The 22,557-nt window shown below is 34.4% G+C and overlaps 1 protein-coding gene across 1 annotated transcript in view; it reads left to right on the top strand.

Annotated features, from left to right (window-relative positions):
- LOC150082652 (G1/S-specific cyclin-E1-like) overlaps positions 1 to 22,557 on the top strand; it is an 87,409-nt gene that overhangs the window by 51,447 nt on the left and 13,405 nt on the right. The window contains exons 7-9 of the mRNA XM_090378230.1: positions 13,381 to 13,476; positions 15,516 to 15,656; positions 22,084 to 22,195. Of these exons, the coding sequence (XP_090234356.1) occupies positions 13,381 to 13,476; positions 15,516 to 15,656; positions 22,084 to 22,195 (349 nt within the window). The remainder of the gene's footprint in view (positions 1 to 13,380; positions 13,477 to 15,515; positions 15,657 to 22,083; positions 22,196 to 22,557) is intronic.

Here is a 22,557-nt window from a genome sequence, read left to right as displayed (position 1 = left end):
CCCCTATATGTTCATTAGCCTATGGTGGCCCCTTTGCTATTCAAACCAGACAAGTCACCTTTCTTTAGACTCTCTCACAGAACTTCTTTCCTTAGATGTGAACACAGTATACCACATGTGGTTCTAACCATTGACTTGTATAATGTAACTACAACATTCATCAGATCAAGGCAAATATGCTTGATCTGATGTCAGCTAAAATAAATAAATATTGATACATGATCATGTATTTCATCAGGGAACTATACCTGACCATGTATTGGGAACTGCATTTCTATATTTGTCCATAGTAGTAGAAGAAAAGTGATAGGTCAAAAAGCAACGAAAATGAAATAAGCACATTCTAATACAGTATGTACAAGGTAGTCCCAACGCAGTGTAATTTATTTAGGTAAAAATAAGGATTAAAATAAATTTATTTGGAATTTATTTGGAAAACAAATAAATATATTTGGAACAAGCACATGGTATAGGGTGAGGTATTAAATTGAGGATGGGGAAGGGAAAAAGGAGTATTTTAAATAAATAGAAGAAAAATAGCAACAGAATTAGGATAGTAGGAACGTTCATATCACTCTCGTGTACAATAATAGTTTTACGAACGGGAGACAGCAGAAAGATAAAAAGCAAAGAAAACGTTATTAAATAACACTAAGCTTGCTGGGGTTGTGAAGACCAACCATATAGTAAGGGCTCTGGCATTTGTAAGCGTTAGTATAAAAGGGAGCTAATACCAAATGCTTGTAATGAAATGAAAAATGTGTGCTGAAACATGCTGAGAAACAAATCTAAAACGAAACCGAAAATATAATGTGAAAGTGAATGATACTTGGAGTATTTCAAGAAATACGTAGCGGAAACAAGCTGGTGGGGAAAAATATATACGTGGCAGGGGGATGACGTGCACATATTCATTAAAGTAGATGAATGCACGTAAACTTTAACCACATTAGCAATATAACTACATGATAAAGCAGTTTATAGCAGCATAGCGGACTTAATAGTAAGCTGCGAAGAAATTTAACACAGTGGGAAGCCCATAATTCTCTTAATTTATCATAACCTTTAGAATATTAACATTCTTTCACAAATCTACTACACTTCTTTTTCTACTTTCCACATCCTTCTAGTTACTGGCACTTTGTGTAACTTTCACATCCATTTATGCATACTTTATTCAATATATTAATACAGACTTATACTCTTGTTTCATTTAATGCTGCTTTGTGCTTTTAGGCGCATCTCTCATACCTGATTTATTAATCTTTTATTCATTGAAACCATTGTATCAACAGAATACCTCTTCATCATATGTAACTTTTTAAACATTGCCTTTAAGAGGTTACATTTAACATTCATTTATATATATAGAGTAGGAATATATAACAGACACAAGAAATTTGAAAGGCTACAAATTTTCAAAGTTTGTGCTTAACACGTGTCTACAGCACATGTGCACCATAGCATGTTGGAAACAGAAGCAAGAACTTTGCCATCTTTCTCATAATTGTTTGTTATTTTTAGGAGCCTTAGCAACTAAGGCCATATTGCTCCGGGATATGCGGTGGTCATTTCGTGACCTTTCCGCATCCTTCGTATTTGGTGGTGATAGGCTCGAACCCCGGTCTAATCAAGAAGCGTGTGCTACGCACTGCTGCTCCTTCCCACCTGGCTACGGAGGCGCCTCATAATTTCATTGGATGACCTCTGATGAAGACACTGAAATTGTGAAAAACAGTGCAATGTAGTCTTATTTTGGTCACTTTTTCATATCTTACTTGGTCACTTCATTCTATCATACATCCCTACATTTCTTATCCATTTTGTTGAATTCGCTTCTCGTGTATATCATAGATTCAATAGGATTGAACAAAATATCTTCTTCACACTTTCTTCATACCATAAAATATATATACATAATGGCTATAGGGTGTCTGCTTATGTAGTGTCCCTGATCCATAATTAACGTTATCTTCCTTTTTGCTACAATTACGCTCCACCCTTACTCTTATTTTCTTAATATTATTATATACCGATGAGCCAAAACATTATGACCAGAGAGTGGTTATGCAAATCGAAGCAACTGCAGGTGAACTACGATGTGTGCGCGGGTCGGAACACTGTATAAAAACACCTGATACTGAGCTCCATTAATCAGTGTTATTCTTCTTCAGATGGGAAAGGCAGCGGACTTAAGCAAGTTTGACAATGGCCAAACGACTGGGTCAGAGCATATCCAAAACCGCATGGCTGGTGGGATGCTCATGGTCAGCCGTGATTAGTACCTACCGAAAGTGGTCTGAGGAGGGGGAACCCACGAACTGCTGGCGAGGTGTTGGACGATCACGGCCCATCGATGCTCAAGGTGAGTGAAGGCTCTCCCGGATGGTACATGGCAAGAGAAGGGCAACTGTGGTGCAACTTGCCGGTAATTGGAATGCTGGTGACGGGAATAATGTTTCACAACACAGTACACGGGCACGTGAGCATTGAAACTGGACCTTGAGCGATTGGAAGACAGTCGTCTGGCTGATGAATACATTTTCTGTTGCACCATGTGCATCATTTATCTGGGGAAGTGATGGCCAGCATCATATTAGGCAGGTGGTCATAATGTTCTGGGGTGTGTGTGTGAGTGAGTGATCTTTCCAAGTGGCTTGGTTCCCTTCCTTAATGATCTGAAGGCCTTTTGGTTCCTCAGAATTTTATGTGAACTGGATATGTATTCAATGACTATATCACCAAACTTTATTTTACCCATTAAAAAAAAAAAAATCTGTGAGATCAAGGACAATCTTATAAATCGCTTCTCATTTTCTCTTACCCACATGCAATTATCTACAGATTGTTAACACTTTTTATAAAACACATTAAGTGCCCTGTTTAAATTAGGTATAAATAAACACAGCGTGTTTGTTAACAGATGTTTATACAGTAAACCCTGCTATTCGCGGTCGCTGATTTAATATAAAATGAAACCTTAAAAAATGTGAATTTTAAAGCGCCGTGAACATTTTCCGCCATAAAAAAACATGGGCGTGGCTAAAGTTATCTTTCTTGGTCAAAACAGCACACAGTTGGTGGGGGGAGAGGGGTGACAAAATCGAGAGCGTGGATGTTTCTCGCTAATCCTTGTTCAGTATGTGTTATGCACTTGTCATGGAAGGTTTTGTCGTTTGCTTTTAATTTATATGCTTATAAATGTATCGATTTATAAATTGATATGCTTACAAAAGTGATAAATCTACCATTTTTCAGTGTAAAACAGACTTTTTCGAGTGTGTTAACGGAAGAAAGTGTCTTTATTGTGGACAAGTTCTTTCTAACCTGTACAAAGATATGGCTACGAATAACAAGGGAAATGTGAAAAGATCAAAGAAGGTGATGACATTAGCAAATAAAATTTAGTTAATAGATAAAATTTCTAATGGTGAAAGTGTCTCCTCAGTGGCAAAACATTATAAAATCATTGAGTCAACGGTACGATCAATCAAGAAATCGAAAGAAAAAATCCACCGTAGTGCCCGTGAAAACGCGCTAGTTGCTTCAAAAATTTGCTCTGTAACTCGTGATGTTAAATTAGAAAAAATGGAAAAGGCTTTAAATTTGTGGATAGAAGACCGAACTCGAAATAAAATTCCGTTAAGTTCACTCACCATTCGTGAAAAGGCAAAACTCCTTTATCAACGCTTTAGCGAAACTGGTGATAGCACTGGCGGGATAAGTTTTTTAGCTATAGCAAAGGCGATGGATTGAAAGATTTGTTTGAGATTTCTAATAAATATTATTTTTAATATTAAATTGTTTCTTATTTTCATTTCGATGCCTTATGCTTGCGTTTCACTATGTACTGTCTATGTACATAGTCATATTATGAAGGTAGTATAATACATACATAGACAAAATTTTAGACTAGTTTTTCTTATACAGTATATTTCATACTTTGGAACGGAACCCCTTTATTACTATGTGAGCCATAACTCAGTATTCGCGGCATTTCTCAGAAACGTAACCCCCGTGAATAGCGGGGGTTTACTGTACAGTTGTCTGTAATGTAGTGCAATCAACACTGGTTCAATATGGTATTCTGTACCTTTTGATACATTTTCCAGGGTTGTCTTTTCCCTTGAAATAGTGTTGTTCACTTCAAGAGCCTTTGGGGATAACTCAGCATCATGTGCTTAAGTCTGTGGGGTCACCTTTTGAAAAACACTTCTGCTTTTCATTCATAATTGTCCAGTTGTAGCTCACTCATTAACTCCCAACTTTTCTTTGATTTTATTTTTACAAATTGTGGTTTTTGATGATTAATTATTGACTGAAAGGCCAAACTGTAATTCTGCTTCTTTTTTTTTTTTTTTTTTTTTAAGTTCCTGTTAGCTTCTGAGGAGGCTTACATGGGGTCAGAGAAAGGAAGGCCAGAAAAATTTACTAATACAGTAATGTGTTTTGTGGTATCAAACGGTATGTGACACCTCATGCAAATCATGATTATGATCACCAGGCAGGTCTACGCAAGACCCCCCTTTTTTTTTTATTCATATTACATGCAGAAAGTGCTAAATTAAATTTCCTTTTATTTTTTATCAAAAAGATTTTTAATAAACTTTTCTTAAATGTCTACAAAGTGTATTTGATAGATAAAATAAATTAATGATAATTAGTGCCAAAAGTGAAAGATAAAAATTGTTAAAAGGAACAGAAATTAAAAACTTTCAGATTTTTCTAAAACTGTTAAATTCAGAAACCTTTTTCCCTAAAAGTAAATAGCATTCCTATGACTTTCAGTGAAGAATTACAAAAATTTAAGATAACTTCAATGGAAGCTGCAAAAGGAGTATATGGAGTAGTAAATTCCAGAACACAGTTGGATGCAAAGTTGAGAGAGAGTTGGTTGGGAGGATAGAATTAAATCTGTAATGGAATATAATGACTGCAAAATGACTAATTTGCAAAAAATGTTTCAAAAAACCTTTTGAAACATTTATCAGAAATTAAAAACAAGTATCAGAAGGGTTGAAAAATGTGTTGTGTTTTTTTTTTTTTTTTTTTTGTCATATCTAATTAAAAAGATTTTAATTAGAAGAGAAGGATAGTTCAGAAGTATGGAGTGAATAATTTCAATTGCTAAATGAAAAAACTAAAGACATAATGAAATTGGAGAAATTTTGTATATTGTCCATTATTAAGATTTTAAAAAAAGTCATAGAAAATATTTAGTATAGGAAGGTGGCAGGGCTGGATAAAATTAGAACTGAAATTCTAAAAGCTGGGGAGAAAATAGCGTCATTGTGTTAAATCAATTGTTTTTGGAGGTTATTTTTTGAAGATCGGAGCAAGTTGTTAATTTTACTAATATAGAAGAATGGAAAGAGTTGCATGTGGAAATTACAGAGGGCTAAAATTATTGTTAAATATAACCTTGTGATCACATATCCTGTGTAGCCAGGGTCCAGGCCACATAGGATATGCCAGTATCAAATATGACAAATTATATGAAAATCATGGGAACATAAGTATCTAGGGCTCATTGATCTTTTCCAAGATCAACTAGATGTACCCGGAGTAACATATGCAATCTTTCTGATTATGGCGTAAATAGTTTAATCTAGATCTTTTCCAAGATCAATGAGTCCTAGATGGTTCTTATGTTTCCATGTGACAAATTTATCTGAAAATCTGCTCTTCCAAATTTTAGGAAAATACAAAAAATGAGGATAATCTCTTAAGGGGAATAAAAAGTTTGTATAAAAATGACAACTTTGTGGTGATGAATAAGTATTGGCATTGTTAAATGATTTAAAGTTAAACTTGGAAGGGCTGCATCTTATGACCACTTATTTGTATAATTTTCATGGGCTCTTTAATAAAACAACATAAATTACTGACAGAAGTTGGAGGTATAAAAATTAGATTATATGCAGTTGAATATTGATAAAGTAACTGCAGGATTTTCAAGAATGGATAATGGATGAATAAATTTAATACAGGTTCAATATAATTTGGCATTAAAATTTGTCGCACAAAAACCAAAGTTACAGAAGTTGGAATAGACGGAAAATTTACAAGTAGCCTATATGACCAAATTTAGTCATTTTTATGTATCTAGGAATGGATTTTAATTTATATGGGTTTATTAAGACATGGAAATAAACAATAAAGCAGAGAGAATATAGGAAGCCAGTTAAACAAATAATACATTTAGCAAAAAAGAGGAATTTAAACAAAATACAAAATTAGCTTTGTAACATCATTTTTCAGCATATTTTAACCAACTAGATGTACCCGGAGTAACATATGCAATCTTTCTGATAATGGCATAAATAGTTTTAATCCAGATCCTTCAGTCTTCACCATTCTTGTTTAGTGATGATATAATTCTACAGCAGTCATCTGTGGGATATATGCATATCTCTATTTGCAGGGTTTCCCCATCTTCTCCATCAAATATTGCAGCAACCTCCATTTGGATGTAAGTGCATTATATTGTCTCTTAACTATCTCATCCAATTGTTGCATTACTTCGGCCATACACCCTTGGTTTGATTGTTTTTCAAGCTGTTTTGTTGTTGTTTCAGCAGAATCGAAATATAAAATTGTCCATATCCTGGCTTATTTGCCTTGTTTGGATATAGTGGCAAGACCAAGTGGAAAATCCGGCCATGTATTCTAAAACAGTATGAACCATTTCCAAGCGGTGATTTAATCTCTGCACCCATTGCTGAGTTGTACTCACGTATATGTTCTCTGTATTATTTGCTTCATGTGTATCCCCTGGAAGCAACTCTTGTAATAGAGTAGGTGCCTCAGACCAGTGGTTTAAGTGAAACCTTTCCATCATAACAGCGTTTAGTGTATTTATTCAATGTGTTTAACTCATGTCCCCAATATCTTGCATTGCAATACTCGCAGTTGTAACACATTTCCTATGTCATGCTCTTCTGCATTAATTACAGCTTGTTGATTATTCGGATCTTGTACTTCTGTTTGATTAGTCCTACAGCGTTTCGCCCATCTTCTCGTTTCCAATCTTGCTTCTTTTTCTTCAGTGTTTTCTGTCAGTCTTCATAGTCGCAGGATCTCGTTTCGGTCTCTTAGTCTATTAAATCTCTCCTCTAATGTTTCATTAGCATTTCTTCTACATTTTCTCAAAGTTCTTACACACTGTTCAGCCATTTTTACACTTCTTAAAATTTAGAACAGTTCATTAAAATTGTAGACAGATAAAATAAACATACATTGATAGCTTTCAGGCATAGGTTGCCTTTCTTCAGTCGAAAAACATTAGTACAAAAATTAATAAAGAATGCCCGGCGGTCAAGTGAGGTGAACAGGGTGCTGGCAACAATTAGCAGTTGGAAAATTTGGGCAGCATACCTAAGCGTTTTATATATATATAGATGGAGTTAAAAGCTGGGTAAGAAATAAAGGGGTTGATTAAAAATGTGAATAATCAGAAATTTAATTTTAAGAAAATTAAATGAAACTAACAGATGAAAGCAATGAGTGCCTGTGTTATGAATGAGAAAAGAGAATCCTAGGGTAACAAATATCAAATCAAAGGTGAAGAAAAGTTATGATAGCATGGACATATAAAAAGAATAGGAGAAAGAAGATTAGGTAAACAGATATTTGAGAAGACAAAAAGGAAGGCTGTTAGTTTCATATGTGAACCAAGGAAGGTGAATCAGTGTTATCAAGCAGGCATTAGACAGAGGGCTTACTATGACTGAAAATAAGTCTAACTGTGAAAAGGATTGCATAGGAGAATATAATGAAATGAAAGGCTATGGCCTGGGAGACCAGTTTGTACTACCATAGTAATCTCTCCTCTAAGGCAGTTTTGTTGGCCCAATGTGCTGCAGTCTGCCACTCATTTGAAAAGGTTTGGATTCAGTTCCCATCAATTATTGGAGGAGTCTTTTTCAGTATAGGTCGATTCAGCTGGAATGAGTTGATTTTTTCTGAGTTATTCCCAGTTTTTCAGCCTGCACACCATGCACATTGACCTGTAAACACTTGCTTTTATTGATAAATATGCATTTTGATGAGTGACAAGCTCTAGTGATTGGTGTTCCCCACAGATAAGGATGGTGGATGAAAATAAAGTTAACTTTTTCAAATTAAGTTCAAGGTTAGTAAACTTCCTGGGGGGGGTTTCTCTCTAAAATCTTTAGACAATTGTTATCAGTTAAAAATTTGATTAATCATGGTGTTATAATATCAGAAGCAATAAAAAAAAAACTGGTGTAACATATGTTGAACAAACCTCAAAAATATAATTTTATCTTATTTTTGTTGCCAAATAGTACCATTTTGGTTTATATTTTTCAGTTCAAACACTATTCCCAATCCAACATTTATAGTCAGTTCTGCTATAATGCAGTACGTGTGTGTTCCTAAAAATATGTGCGTTATGGTATTTCGCACATTAAAAACAACAGGGCTTATGGGAAAAATAGAGATGGGGCAGAACATTAAAAAAAAAAAAAAAATGTTCAATCTGGTAAGCAAAATGCTAAAAAAAGTTAAGAAACCCAATAAACTTGCTAGCACAGGCTACATCTCAAATTTCTAATAAATAAATAAATATTACAGTAAATATATCACTAAATATATACATACTAATTTATATTTCTGTTCATTGACTTTTTTTTTTTTTTTTAGATTGTAAAATTCAAAAAGTAAAAAAGATAAGCAATCAATAACGACGAACATGTCACACACAAATTACACAAGTGAGATATGCAGTAACAATTTTGCACGTTAAAAATCAGAACGAGAAGATTCTGAAATTTTTTTTTGTATATGATTAAAGATTTCATGGAAGGATGGGAAATTCATTTCACCATAACAATGTAAAAACCCACAGAATTCCAGCTATCAGTATTGTCACAAATGCAATAAGACAGTTTACTACCCGTTTATAATTAGATTGCACTAACAGGAACGCCCAATAAACTGAGAACTGCCAAAAAAAATTTTTATTATTTTATGGTTGTAACCTGCAGAAATGTGATCCTCTGCTCGTGTTATCCCACCTCAGAAAATTTCTGTGTAAGCTTCATAAACTTGTATGTATTGCTGCACAGGTCACTACGTTCAGCTTGGTGCTGGGTTTTGCATTCACCTGGGTGTAAGTTAGAGATAATCGCGCGTAAGCCAATCCAAAAATTCCGTTATACTCACATTGTTCCCTAATATATCAGTCGCGTTGCTAAAATGTGCATTATAGCACAGCTGACTGTACTAATGATCAACTTTGCATTTTCTAGAGCAGCTCTATGAAATGGTATCAAAAGTTTGATTGAAGATAATACATGAAAATTAATATCCACACCTACTTCAAAAGCAGTACACCAAAAATATTACTTACCAAGAAGTTTTATAATATAATACACTCCAGTGACAGTGTTGTGTTGTTAATACAGTAAAATTGGGGTTTCCATAAAAAAAAAAATTGTGCATTGTGCCCAATCGCATGGGTATAGCAGCTGTCTGTTTTCTTTTAATCAGTTAATAATGCTTATCTTTAATTTGATAAGATATTTTTTGGAAGTCAACTATATTTGGAGGTATTTTATAACATGTACTGGTAAATATTAAAAAAATGTAACTCATGATGGCTCAGATCCTTTTTGGCATAAAATTAATAAAATTTCAAGTAAATGTAACTACTGAACACATTCTTATACAGAATGCAAATAAAAGTAACATTAAATATATAACTAGTTTTTTTTTTTTTTGTCACTTAAGGGAACATACAAATATGCATTGGCTTGTTACAATTCAAAACTAGTTATGTGTATATTATTACCTAGAGTTTATCCCATCCAAGAAAAAATGCATATGACCAGTATTGAACAAGAGAATGAGTAAATATTTAGTTTGACTTTTTTTAATAATTTTGCTTTTATTTATTGGCCTATAGTAGTAGTAGTAGTGGCATGTGATGCAAGAAAGCAAGTGTATGAGCTTATGCAGCATCAGCCAAAAAAAAAAAAAAAAAAAAAATCACACCATTCTCTCCAAATGCCTGTCCAGTTCCTCCTTAAATTTATTCAACCTATCAACTTCCACAATGACAGAAGAAAGTTTGTTTCAGCAATTAACCACCCGCTGGCTAAAGGCAAATTTCCGCACATCTATTCTACCTCTATCCTTTCTTAATTAGAATTTATGTCCCCTTAGGTTCATAATCTGAACAAGTGGAAGGATCCCATCATCATTCAGCGTGCTCAACCCATTCAAGGCCTTATAGACCTCAATCAGATCACCGCGCAGGTGCCTAGTCTCTAGCCACTGCAATTTGCAGAACTTAAGCCTCTCTTGGTAAGAGGATCCCTTCATTCCCCTCACCAATCTTGTTGCCCTTCTCTGTACACGCTCAAGTAAATCTACATCCCTCCTAAAATGAGGCCTCCAGACCTGTACGCAGTACTCAAGGCGTGGCCTGACCATTGCCTTATACAGAGGGACAATCACCTCCTCCCTGCTAGCAAAATTCCTATATATCATTGACAAAACCCGATGACCTGCCCTGGCAGCCTGTCTGCATTGCTCAGAAAACTTCATATCTGACTGCACAATTACTCCCAGGTCTTTTTCATTTTCTACCACTTTAAGTGTAGTACCACACAGTTGGTACGTTTCTCTGAGGTTACTTCTACCCATATGCAGTACTTTGCATTTGTCAAGGTTAAACTTCAGTTGCTATTTCTTAGCCCATCTGCCCAAATTATCTAGATCCTGTTGCAGTAGCACACTGCCATTACTATCATTAACAACCCTGCCAACCTTTGTATCATCTGTAAACTTCGATATTAAGCCTGATATACCTTCATCAATATCATTGATAAATATACAAAACAACAGTGGTGATCAATGGGTGCTGCTGCCGAAGAGCAGCAGCACCCATTGATTACCACCCTCTGTCTTCTCCCACCCAACCATCCTTTTTTCCATTGTAGCAACTTACCCTTAATACCATTCTGCTCCAATTTGTACAATACTCTTCCATGCGCAACAGTGTCAAAAGCTTTCCTGAAATCCAAATTTTGATATCAAAATTATTTTTTGCATCCAGTTCCTTTGTAACAACATCATAATATCCTATCAAATTTGTCAGACAACACTTTCCGCTAACAAACCCATGCTGTGTCTGAATTATTGCTGCAGTCTTGTCTAGATATCCTACAATGCATCTTTAACCAGTGACTCCATTATTTTACCCGGAACCAAAGTTAAACTAACTGGTCTGTAATTACTCGTGTCACCCTTCGATCCCCCTTTGTGAATTTGGGTTACATTTGCACATCTCCAGTTCATGGGGACCTCCCCTGAGTCCAAGGATGCTCTCATAATTATGGCTAAGGGTTTGCTTAGTTGCTTTGCCGCCTCCTTTAATATAACTGGATAGATCCCATCCACCCCAGGTTCCTTTCTTATGTTTAACTTCAACAATTTCTCCTCCACTTTGCTCTCAGTTATTACAAAATCATTTAAGTATCCTGCTACAATTTGATAACCTGCCATTTTCAAATCTTAATAACTCCTCATGTGTGAATGTAGCTGCAAAATACTCATTCAGTTTGTTTGCTATCTGAGCAGGATCATCAACAGTCGAACCATCGATATCAAGTGGACCAATCAGATTCATCCTCTTCCTTTTTGAGTTTATATAAGTAAAGAAATCCTTGCTGTTTTTCTTGGCATCCTTTGCCAAAGATTTCTCGTAATCTGCCTTCGCCTGCCTAACCTCCTTTGTGACCTGATTACAGACTAGCTTATATCTGCCATAGGCTTCTGAGTCACTTGATAAAATATATGCATCCCATGCATTTTTCTTCTGTCACGAGTCTCATTAATTCATTAGATAACCATTTTGGCCTAAACCTTGAACAATATTTCTTAATAGGTAATAAACTTTTAGTAGCTTCCACGATTAATTCCTTGAATGCTTCCCACTTAGAATTTACTGTTGGTAACATTGTCAGTTGATCCCACTGTACAGAATTTAAAAACTGTCTGAGATCATTGTACTCACCTTTATGGAAGCAAAAACCCTTTCCTTTACCCCTGATGGTAATTAAATCTTTAAGTAAATCCCACAACAGTACGCTGTGATCACTGCCACCTAGTGGTTCCTTTATCTGCAAATTCTTAATACACGAATGATCACTGCTGATAACCAGATCAAGAGTATTACCCTCTCTGGTTGCCTCTCGAACATGCGCTGCAGAAAACAATCATCCAATAAATCCACAAAAATCTTACTAGTGTGTGAGTGACCAACCCACAAGTTCCAGTCAATATCTGGGGAGTTAAAATCCCCCATTATAAGACATTCTGATTTACTAGCCCACTATTTCTCTGTACAATTGTTCATTGTACTCGTTTGAGCCTATAACACACTCCTACTCTTATTTTTGCTTTTGCAGTGCTTATGTCACACCAAACTGACTCAACAGTGCACTGTTCATCTATATCAACTGGATGCACTTCTTTTGATTTTATGTTTTTCTTAATTAACAGCATGACACCTCCTTTCTGTACGCAATGTACTCCCCAAATTCCAATTCTGCATTCCTAATATCAGTGTGACACCACGTCTCTGATATCCCAACAATATATCTGCCTTTGATGTCTCGACCAACACTTCAAATTCATCAAATTTATTTACTATACTTCTAGCATTGGTATACATGTACCTATACCTGGTTACCCTGACACATCCCATATACCCACCTGTTTCACGATGACTGCTATCGGTTCCTGAAACCTCCAGGTCGCTACTTATTCTGATAGAAGTTGTGCAAGAATCACCTTCACCTCTGCCTGCGGCTACTTTTGGTCTGAATCCCCCCCAAGCTAGCAGTTTTCTGACCCACCTAACACTGCCTCGAATAGCATCAACCAATATTCTTGCACCCTTTCTGTTTAAGTGTATCCCATCCCTGTAGAAGCAGTCTCTCCTGTTAACAATTTTTCAAGGATAAGTCTTCAGCAAATAAATATAGAATTTCATTGTGTACTTACTCCAAATACATTCTTTCCACAGTGGCAATTTTTCTTTATGAAAAGAATATAGAAGTTAGCTATTTTCGGCTGTCTTGAACATACCTGATTTAAAAAAAAAAAAAAAAAAAAAAAAACTTTAATTGGCATTAAAATTATTTATTATAATTAGATCTGTTATAAACTGTATCATTTAAGGAATGCTGTGCTTTGTTTAAAAAATTGAATTATTCCCTTCGCATTTCTCTTTTATCTAGTTTTAAAGACTATTTTCCACATGGTTTTTTTTTTTTTTTTTATTATTTTAGATAAACTTTTGACCACTTTTCCTCTTTTTTTATTATTATTTGTTTGATATTTCAGGAAATTTACCCACCTAAGATTCATGAATTTGCATATGTTACTGATGGTGCTTGCACAGAAAATGAAATACTGGAAAAGGAACTAGTCATATTAAAAGTAAGCTGATAAAATTTATCCTCTTGTTCTTGACATACTATTTAAGTACTTGCAGATTTATCCAGCTGTTGATTAGCAGTAACTAGCATTATTGACATAAATATAGCTGATAGTGTCTGTAATATTGTGTGATCTTTGTTAGTTAACCCATAAATTTGAACTACGTATGTAGTGTAATATCCTCTGAAAATAAATAACAGTAGTCTTCTCTACTAGAGAAGCGTTATTTATTTGAATAGTGCAATACCAGCTATCTCGTTGTGAAGGCACCCACAATATGAGATACTATTAAAACAATGCCTTTTACACTACATACGTAGTTCAAATTTATGGGTTAACTATGGTGTATCTTCACCCATATTATATAGTTAATTACCAAAACCCATAAGGATCATGCGTTATGCATTTCGTCTTCAAATACATTATTACCAACACCCTTTGGCATCTCTCATATTGTGGATATAACCTCGCAACCGTGATGGTATGTTGCACTACCAGGGTACCTGCCCACCCACTAGCTTCAAAACGATCATCTGGGTGGTGGTATCCTCTGAAAATAAATAACAGTAGTCTTCTCTACTAGAGAAGCGTTATTTATTTGAAGTAGTGCAATACCAGCTATCTCATTGTGAAGGCACCCACAATATGAGATACTATTAAAACAATGCCTTTTACACTACATACATAGTTCAAATTTATGGGTTAACTATGGTGTACCTACACCGATATTATATAACTAAATTATTTAATAATGTTTCTCCAGCATTACTCTATCCTTAATTTTGTATGTTAAATTCTTCGCTCTACTGGTTCGCCACGCTACTGGTATATTTTCATTTCTTTTCATTGAAACATAATATTACAGTTATATACATGCAACGTGTAGTGGTTTTTGCATTTTTGCTACCACTGATGTCTGCTCTACTATCCTTATTATTTTTTATTTTCACTTAATTTTGCTCTTATTTTTGCAGTCTAATTTTCGATTCATTTGGATTTAATTAATATATATAATAATGGATATCTATAAGTACCATGTTCTATATTTTTAACTATATAGCCTAATATTAGTATGTGACCATGGCCTAAAAAGGGAACCAAAAATCCACCATAATGAGCGAAGTCATACTTAATTTAAAATTAACATAACAGATCAATATATATATATATATATATAGTGTGGCTTACATTGATACCGATCCAAGTTGTGTATACAGCATGCAAAATGCAGATCACTGTATTATCATATGTCATAACCCATAGACTGGCAAATTTTTGAAAAAAACTAAATTAGTTAAGTAATTGATGACATATCATTAATCCCCTTTACAACACATTCTTATTTACAGGTCCACACTATTTCTCTGTACAACAAACATTTGTGCAGAGAAATAGTGGGCCAGTATACCATGTTTGATGAAACGACATTGTGTTAGAATAGTTATTGTTCAAATATCTGATGTAGTTTTAAGTAAAATATTTGACTTTTACTGTAATTCTCTTGCTGTGTGAGGGTTGGTGTATATTGCTCCTTTTAAGTAGTCATTTGAAAGGTAATAAATCTGGGGTTAATGGATGCTCAGTTAAGAACATGTGCTGTTACTGGGAAAATGATCTACTGCATTTATTGTAGAAAACACTACTACACTACTAAAACTAGCATATAATAACAATAAATAGTTAGATATCTAGGATGACCAGTACTGCTACTGTAGCACTTAGAATCAAAATCTGTGAAGTTGTCAATGATAAATTAACGCTTACAATTTGGGTTGCATGAATTTTGAATTGCTGTGTTATGTATTAGTATATGGTCAGTTTTTTTCTTCTGTTGCAAACAGTTTTTTGTAAGAAGGATAAGAACTTTTTCTTTATTTTGGTATATCTCCTAATTAATTATTTACCTTCATGGTAGGTGTTTTCTCTCATTAGAAAATATCTAATACCTTCTAAGTTAATGTTGAATGATAAGTCTTAGCAGATTTTGTTCATTAATTGAAATTAACAAATCCCCTACAATTAATTTTTTTTTTAAATAGGTATTAAACTGGGATCTTACACCAATGACAGTCAACAGTTGGTTGAGTGTGTATCTTCAATTGTCCAATAATTCACAAAAGAATGGTGATGAATTTTTGAAACCTGATGTATCTGCCCATACATTTATTCAAGTAGCTCAGGTAATTAGTTTTTTGTAGTTTTATTTCTTCTTTAATATATCCCTCCTTATATTTGGAAACCTTATATATAATTAAGGTGAATCATGTTTGCGACATAGAAAAAAAATACTACCTGAGACACTTTCTATAAAGAACAGTGTCTCAGGTAGTTCTTGTGTTGTAATCATTTCATATTCCCAATGATTACAACAACACTTATGTTGTAATCATTGGGAATATGAAAATTCATAATATTTTAATTAAAAAAGAGAAATTAACACAGCACTGTATTTTTTAAAAATTAAATTGGGACTGACTTAACTGCAAGCTGCAATACATTATTGAGCTTACTTTGGCCTCTTCCTCGGTGGTTAAATAACATTAACATAAAAGTATATCTTTCATTTAATGTATCTTTAGTTTAAACTAATTTATTTCATATAAAATATAACTGAGGAGCCTAAAACCTCTTTCATAGCAGCTTATGTGCTGACAAATTGTCATCTATGATAAAAGTGGCATTCCTGATAGGGAGAAAATCCTAACAAATGTTTTTTCTTTAATTGAAAACATTGAGTGGAGTGTACAGTTGCCAACTGCTATCCTAACAGCTGTCCTCACTGACTATCACTGTGTTCTAAAGGTGATTAAAATGCCTTTAGTTGATCCCCTCCCCCACCCAAATTGTGTTTCAGCTCTTTTTGACCTAAGGCGTCATGTGTTTCTCTCCGCTTTAGTATAGTTCCTTAGGAGTAACACTTCTTGATTTCTGATATTTTTAGATTTCCTTATAGCTCTTTATCCTAAAAGTCTTAAGGAAAGGGCCAGAAAGAAAAGCCACCTTTCTGTAGTTTTTTTATATGGAATACAACCCTTACTAATCCCTCCCCTTCCTTTACTTGGTAATTTGGGGGTAAAAATGGATTTTGTGCCAGTAGAGCCCTAATCTGGATAACAAAGAAAATTACTGTGGCTCTTCTCATCTAAAAAAGATAAAAAAACTTTACATCAAAGTGTTTATTTCCTCCTTCCTGGTATAGTGCATACCATGAAGGAGGAAAAATAGTGCATTCCTTGTACCAAAAAAGAGGAGGGAGGGTGGATGGCATTCAACCAGTTGCAAGTTTCCCAAAAATGGTTAAAGGTTTTAATCAGGGGAACTTCTGATTAAAAACATTTTCATCCAATTATTTCCGGTCAAATTATTTTGGAACTGGTTAATCATCTCGAAGGAGGGAATAGTTCAAGACCAAAGAGTATAAAAGCAAGATGTATTATGATTAGAAAATTAAAACCATATTCCTATTTGGAGTGTCCTACTTATTTTTAATTCCCCATTCTACTTCAAATATTTAAAGTTGCATAATACTTCTCATATCAAATCTGTCCTTATTTACTTGAACCCCATCAAATGTCAGAAATACCAGAAATACGGTTACAAGTTGTATGTGGAAGTAACTTGTGGATTGTTCTCTTTGTCTAGTACAAAGAACATAAATTAGTATACAGTCACCTCCCCCTCTTCTCTAAACTACAAAGGAAATTGTCCTGCCTTCTCAAAGTTTTGTGAAAATATAAACTTTTGGAAAAATTCCAAAAAAAAATATAAAGTGGAAAACAACAGCAAGAAGAATGTTGCAATTATGCCTCCATGCTCATGTACTGCTATTATCAAAAGCTGGAAAACAGTTGTTAGCCAAATTGTTTGGGGAAACAACAGGAACCCTAAACATTTGGGGAAACAGGAACAGTTGTTCCTGTTTCCCCAAATATGTTTAGGCTGCCTACCCATGACTGGTACTCAGTTCCATCAAGACATTCATGTGCTCAAACAGTTGATGAATGATGAATATTCCATTTAATGTAGTACCTAACAAACAGCTAATCCCACAGAAACTAGCCAAAGACACTCCATGCAGGTGATGACTTAGATAATGGCTCCCCTGTATTTTCAGAAAAAAAAAAAGAGTTGTGATTTCCATAAATTAGTGTCTTCAAATAAATTAGGTTTAAAGACAAATTCTAAAACCAAGTAATGTAGAACTTTGATACATTGGAATTGTTGAAGTTTATTAGCATTAGTTGAGGAATATGATGCAAGAAAGCAAGCTTATGTAACATCAGCCAAAAAAAAAAAAAAAAACCTTCCAATTTCACCCATCCGTTCACTCCAAATGTTTATCTAGTTCAGCCTTAAATTTGTTTAAACTATCAACTTCCACAGCAACAGATGGAAGACTGCTCCAGCAATCAACTACCTGCTGGCTAAAGGCAAACCTTTTATGCAGCAATATAGATGAATTAGCAGGCAATAAGTGCCTGTAGGTGTATAGCTACAGGAAACATATCTGAACTCCCAGAAATATTTGTAGTGATGGTGTGCATTATTATCCAAATTTACGATTCCTAGCCTTCTGTATACATCCTGCTAAATTTCTTGTAATGACTTAATACTTTGCTATTGGCTTGAATTACACCAAACTATATCCAGTTGTTACAGGATATAGACTCCTCAGTGTGCTCCCCCTTCATCTATCCAAGTGGATTTGATCAGAATTTCATTTTGAAAAAAATGAAAGAAATCCAAAATATTTCTTTAAATTTGACCCAGATGCAGGTTTCCCATCATTATGGGAAACCTGAATCTGTTTTTGCATCACTAATCACTATATTCAATTTCATCTACTTCTGGATCTGAATTCCTGTGAAGTTTGGCTTTTGTGATTCAGAATTGGGTAATGATGGCTGACAGGTACAACTCCCCCCCACTTCTCCAATTTTAAAAGTTATTTTCATGCTACCATCTTAAATGCCCTTTATGGTGCTTTTGATGAGACTTGCTCCAAAGAGCATTATGGAGGCTATTTCCGTTATTTAGTAAATAACTTTTTTTTTTTTTTGTTTATATTAAGTTAAACCTGTACACTTAATGCACTACACCTTCTTTTTTGACACACCTTCAACTCGCCTACATTCTGAACAATTTCTAGAAAGTAATCGAACTTTTACAATTATTGATTCCTAGAATTTGTAATTTGTTTGCCCCTTTCGTGAAGCAAAAAATCAAGAGGAAAATTATGTCTGGGTTATTTTATATATATATACAGTTGAACTTCTCTATAACGAATTCGATAAATCCAGCAAAAAAATTCGTTATAGAGAAATTTTGTTATACAGAGAATATCTTTTTTATTAGATATTATTTAATTAGAAAATGAAAATTAATCTAAATTTATTTTTAATGTATTTTATTTCAAAAACACTTACTTAAATTACGTTTACACAATTTTTGTTTGCGCAGTACAATTAAAAAATGTCCAATTCTCAAAGAAAACCTCACATTTGTTCAGAGCATTAAAAACATTATCAGGAACATTTTCACAAAACTGTAGACCCATACGAACCGTTTAAAAAGCGTTAATAATTTCTTCGCAAATAATTGGCTGTTCTATGTGCTGTTCTGATGTGTCTTCAGCATCATCGTTTCTTCATGATCATGGTCGCGTTTAACGCTGTTCAGCAGTATTTCATCTTCATTTGGATGTTCTGTTGTAGTCAGATCTTGATCTACATAAACATAACTATCCAGTGTTATTTCATTTTCGATGTTTCTGGACGATTCTAATAATGTCCAAAAGTTTTTCAGTTGTGAAAGGGCCAATTCATCTTGTTCGTCCAGTTGTTGTTCGACTTCTGTATTCAATGCAAATCCCGCTTTCGAAAAACAATTTTGAATAGTGTATTCAGTGACATCGTTTGTCCAAACTTTTGCTAGTTCAGAGATGCAATCTCTAAGGTTAATTGTAACCTCCAAGTTTCTATTTTCTGATAATGCATTGACAATCTTCATTATTATTCTCTTTCGATAATGAAATTTAAAATTTTTAATAATGCCTTGGTCTGTTGGCTGGAGTTTTGACGTCACGTTTGGTGGTAAAAACAACAACTTCACACTTTTAAGTTTGGCAGGATGTGTCGGACAGTTGTCAGTTACCAACACGATTTTCCTTTTTTCTTTTGTTATATGCTTGTCTAGTTTTAATATCCAGTCTTCAAAGATGCTTTTTTATTAAAGATGTAGTCAACTTCCAAAGATTTCATGCCTCTAAAACATCTTGGGTTTTTTGATTTTCCGATGACTAAAAGTCTTAATTTTTCACTTCCTGTCATATTTGCTCCAACTAGCATGGTGATTCTTTCTTTGCTTTGTTTTCCGCCAAAACATTTATCATCCTTAAAAGCAAGTGTTCTATTCGGTCAACATTTAAAGAATAAACCCATTTCGTCAGCATTAAAAACATCCTTAGGTTCATATTCTTCCAAAATCTTCTTTAAGGTATTGTTCCTCCAACTGTTGCAATCTTTTTCTCCACAAATAACCTTTTCCACAATTCTGTGGTGCTTCTTAAATTTATCTAGCCACCCAGTGCTCGCATTAAATTCTGTATGTCACAGGGACTGTGCATATTTCAGAGCTTGTTGCTCAATTATTGGATCCGATATTGGTATATTCTTTTCACGTATCATTTGCACCAATTTTAAAACAGCTTTACCAACATCTTCATATATAAAAAAAAGTAAAGTGCAGCCATTATCAACCCACTGCAGGATGGAAGCCTCCTCAACAATTCATGTTGAGGGAAATGGACCATAATCTGCCACGCTGGTCCAGTGCGGGTTGGCAGATTGACCGTATTCAGCAGTCAGGGGCTTGAACCCCGGTCTACTCAAAGAGCGTGTGCTACTGCACTCCCGCTCCTGCCCACTCGGCTACGGAGGCAGTCTTCTCTTCGTATATACACAACTTAATTCGCTTCTTGTCTGCTCCTCCTTCAATTGCATTTAAAATTGATTCTCAATTTTTTAAAATCGTAGATAAGCTGCTTGCAGGTATGCCATATTTCTTCCCAATATCTTTTTTCTTAAAACCCTGGTCAACATCACAAAGAATCTTTACTTTATCATTAATACTTAAAACACTTTCTCTTCAACATTGTTTCCGCAAAAGTAAAAATTACTGGACTGCTGCAGCTCTTGCTGATACATACACCGCAAACTTTGCTGCAATGGCCATATAGTGAATTGTTAATGCCGCCTACTCAATGACGTTCGCTTGCCAATTCAACAGTATCACGTGACTTTTCCTTCAATCACTTTGAAGAAATATACAACTTTCATTCACATGTACACGAAAGAAAATTTACGGTTAATGTATGCTGTGTTACTTTTCAGAAAAAAAAAAATACAGGAGCATATAGCCTATGTAATTGACAAATTGTTCTAAAAGAATGAAATTAAAAAAAAAAAAAAAAAAAAAAAAATTCGGGAAACCATCTACTGGGAGTCCAGTTAGATGAGAAACGGACATATCATATAATGATTGACAGGAAGGTCACGTGGTACAGTTGAGGTGAGAAGCGAGTGTCACTCGGTAGGCATTACTAAAACAGACTATGGTAGCATTCTATGTATTGCCGCTGCAGCACACTAAAGGCTTACCGCAGAGAATTTCATTTTCCCCTGAGCCAACATCAATTTACAAATCTACCTTATTTATTGTAAAATTTATGACCACTTTTAAGAAAACCCATTTGGTTTTATAACTGTAACAAAAATGAGACAAAGACCCTCCTATGGGCGTCAATGGCCACAAGTATTCACTAAAAGGATGACAACTCGGAGGGAAGGAGGTCATATATTTGAGCAGCTGTTTAGCAGTAAATGCTTGAAAATCTTAAAAAATGCTTTTACTAATTTTTTTTAAAAATTTGTTATAGACTAACACTTTGCTGTATGGGGTTAATTTTACATGTAATTTCGTTTCAAGATGCAATGTTTTGCAAAAAAATTTGTTAAATAAAGTTCATAATAGAGAAGTTCCACTGTATATATATTTATTTGTAACTTTTAAGTGAGAAAAATTTAAATGGGAGTGCTATAGCCGTAAAAAAGTATGTTACCTTAGGTCTCTAGCACAGCAAAGAACCTTCTCAAGTGTGTCAGAAAAGACCTTTCTCCTCAAGTGTGTGTTATCAGCACTTAAACTTTCTCAGTAGTTAATGTGCCACTGAGAACAGATAAGTGCCGTGAATTGTCTGGCGCTATGTATATAATTCTCTTATTAAATTTCCAAATTAAATATGCTGCTGTGGAATTTATTTTCTTAACATTATTTATACCTTGTTCAAATCCATGCCCTTTAACTTTTCATTATCAACAGATTTTTTAATAATTTTATTTAATTTTATTTTTTTACAACCACATATCTAATCATTTCTTCTATCTAATCATAAAATGTGATACTTATTTTCAAATTCATTGTAATTTTTTTTTTTTTTTTTAATATAACTTGTTCTTTTCCCCTCCCGCTTTAAAAACAGAATGGCAATTTTTCAAGAAAATTTTGTTACCTTTTGCTAATGTTTTGTGTTCTTTTAATTTGTTCCAGCTTATAGACCTCTGTATTCTGGATACTGGATGTCTTCAGTTTCCATGTAGTGTTATTGCTGCTTCAGCATTGTACCACATTACTTCAAAACCCCTAGCACTGTCTGTTTCAGGTAAGCATTAAAAATTGAGTCTTCATTTATTTGGACTTGCATGCATGAAATCTTATCCCATATGACGTTCTCGTTTGTAACTCAAACTGAACGAGATCACTTCAAAGTGGAAAGTATTAAGAGAGTGGTCCAAAAAATAAGGTAACGGGTATTTGTGAGAAGAATGTTATGAAATTGTATTACAGTTGTGGTCTGAGTGTAGTAGTTTCTGAAAGCTGCAAAGCAATGACAGTGCTTTTCATTGTTTACGTCTAGCAGGTAACACAAAATTGCTGTGCTACTAGAGATATAGTCTAGAGTGGTAGTGCATTCAGTAGTTTGAATATTGCTTGCTACACTGCATCAAAGTGGCAGATCCTCAA

Source organism: Mastigoproctus giganteus, chromosome 7 (assembly GCF_048544385.1).
Source record: "Mastigoproctus giganteus isolate SK-2022 chromosome 7, ASM4854438v1, whole genome shotgun sequence".
Lineage (NCBI taxonomy): Eukaryota > Metazoa > Arthropoda > Arachnida > Uropygi > Thelyphonidae > Mastigoproctus > Mastigoproctus giganteus.
The sequence above is the reverse complement of the archived record's forward strand: the minus strand, read 5'-3'. Positions and strand labels throughout refer to the sequence as shown.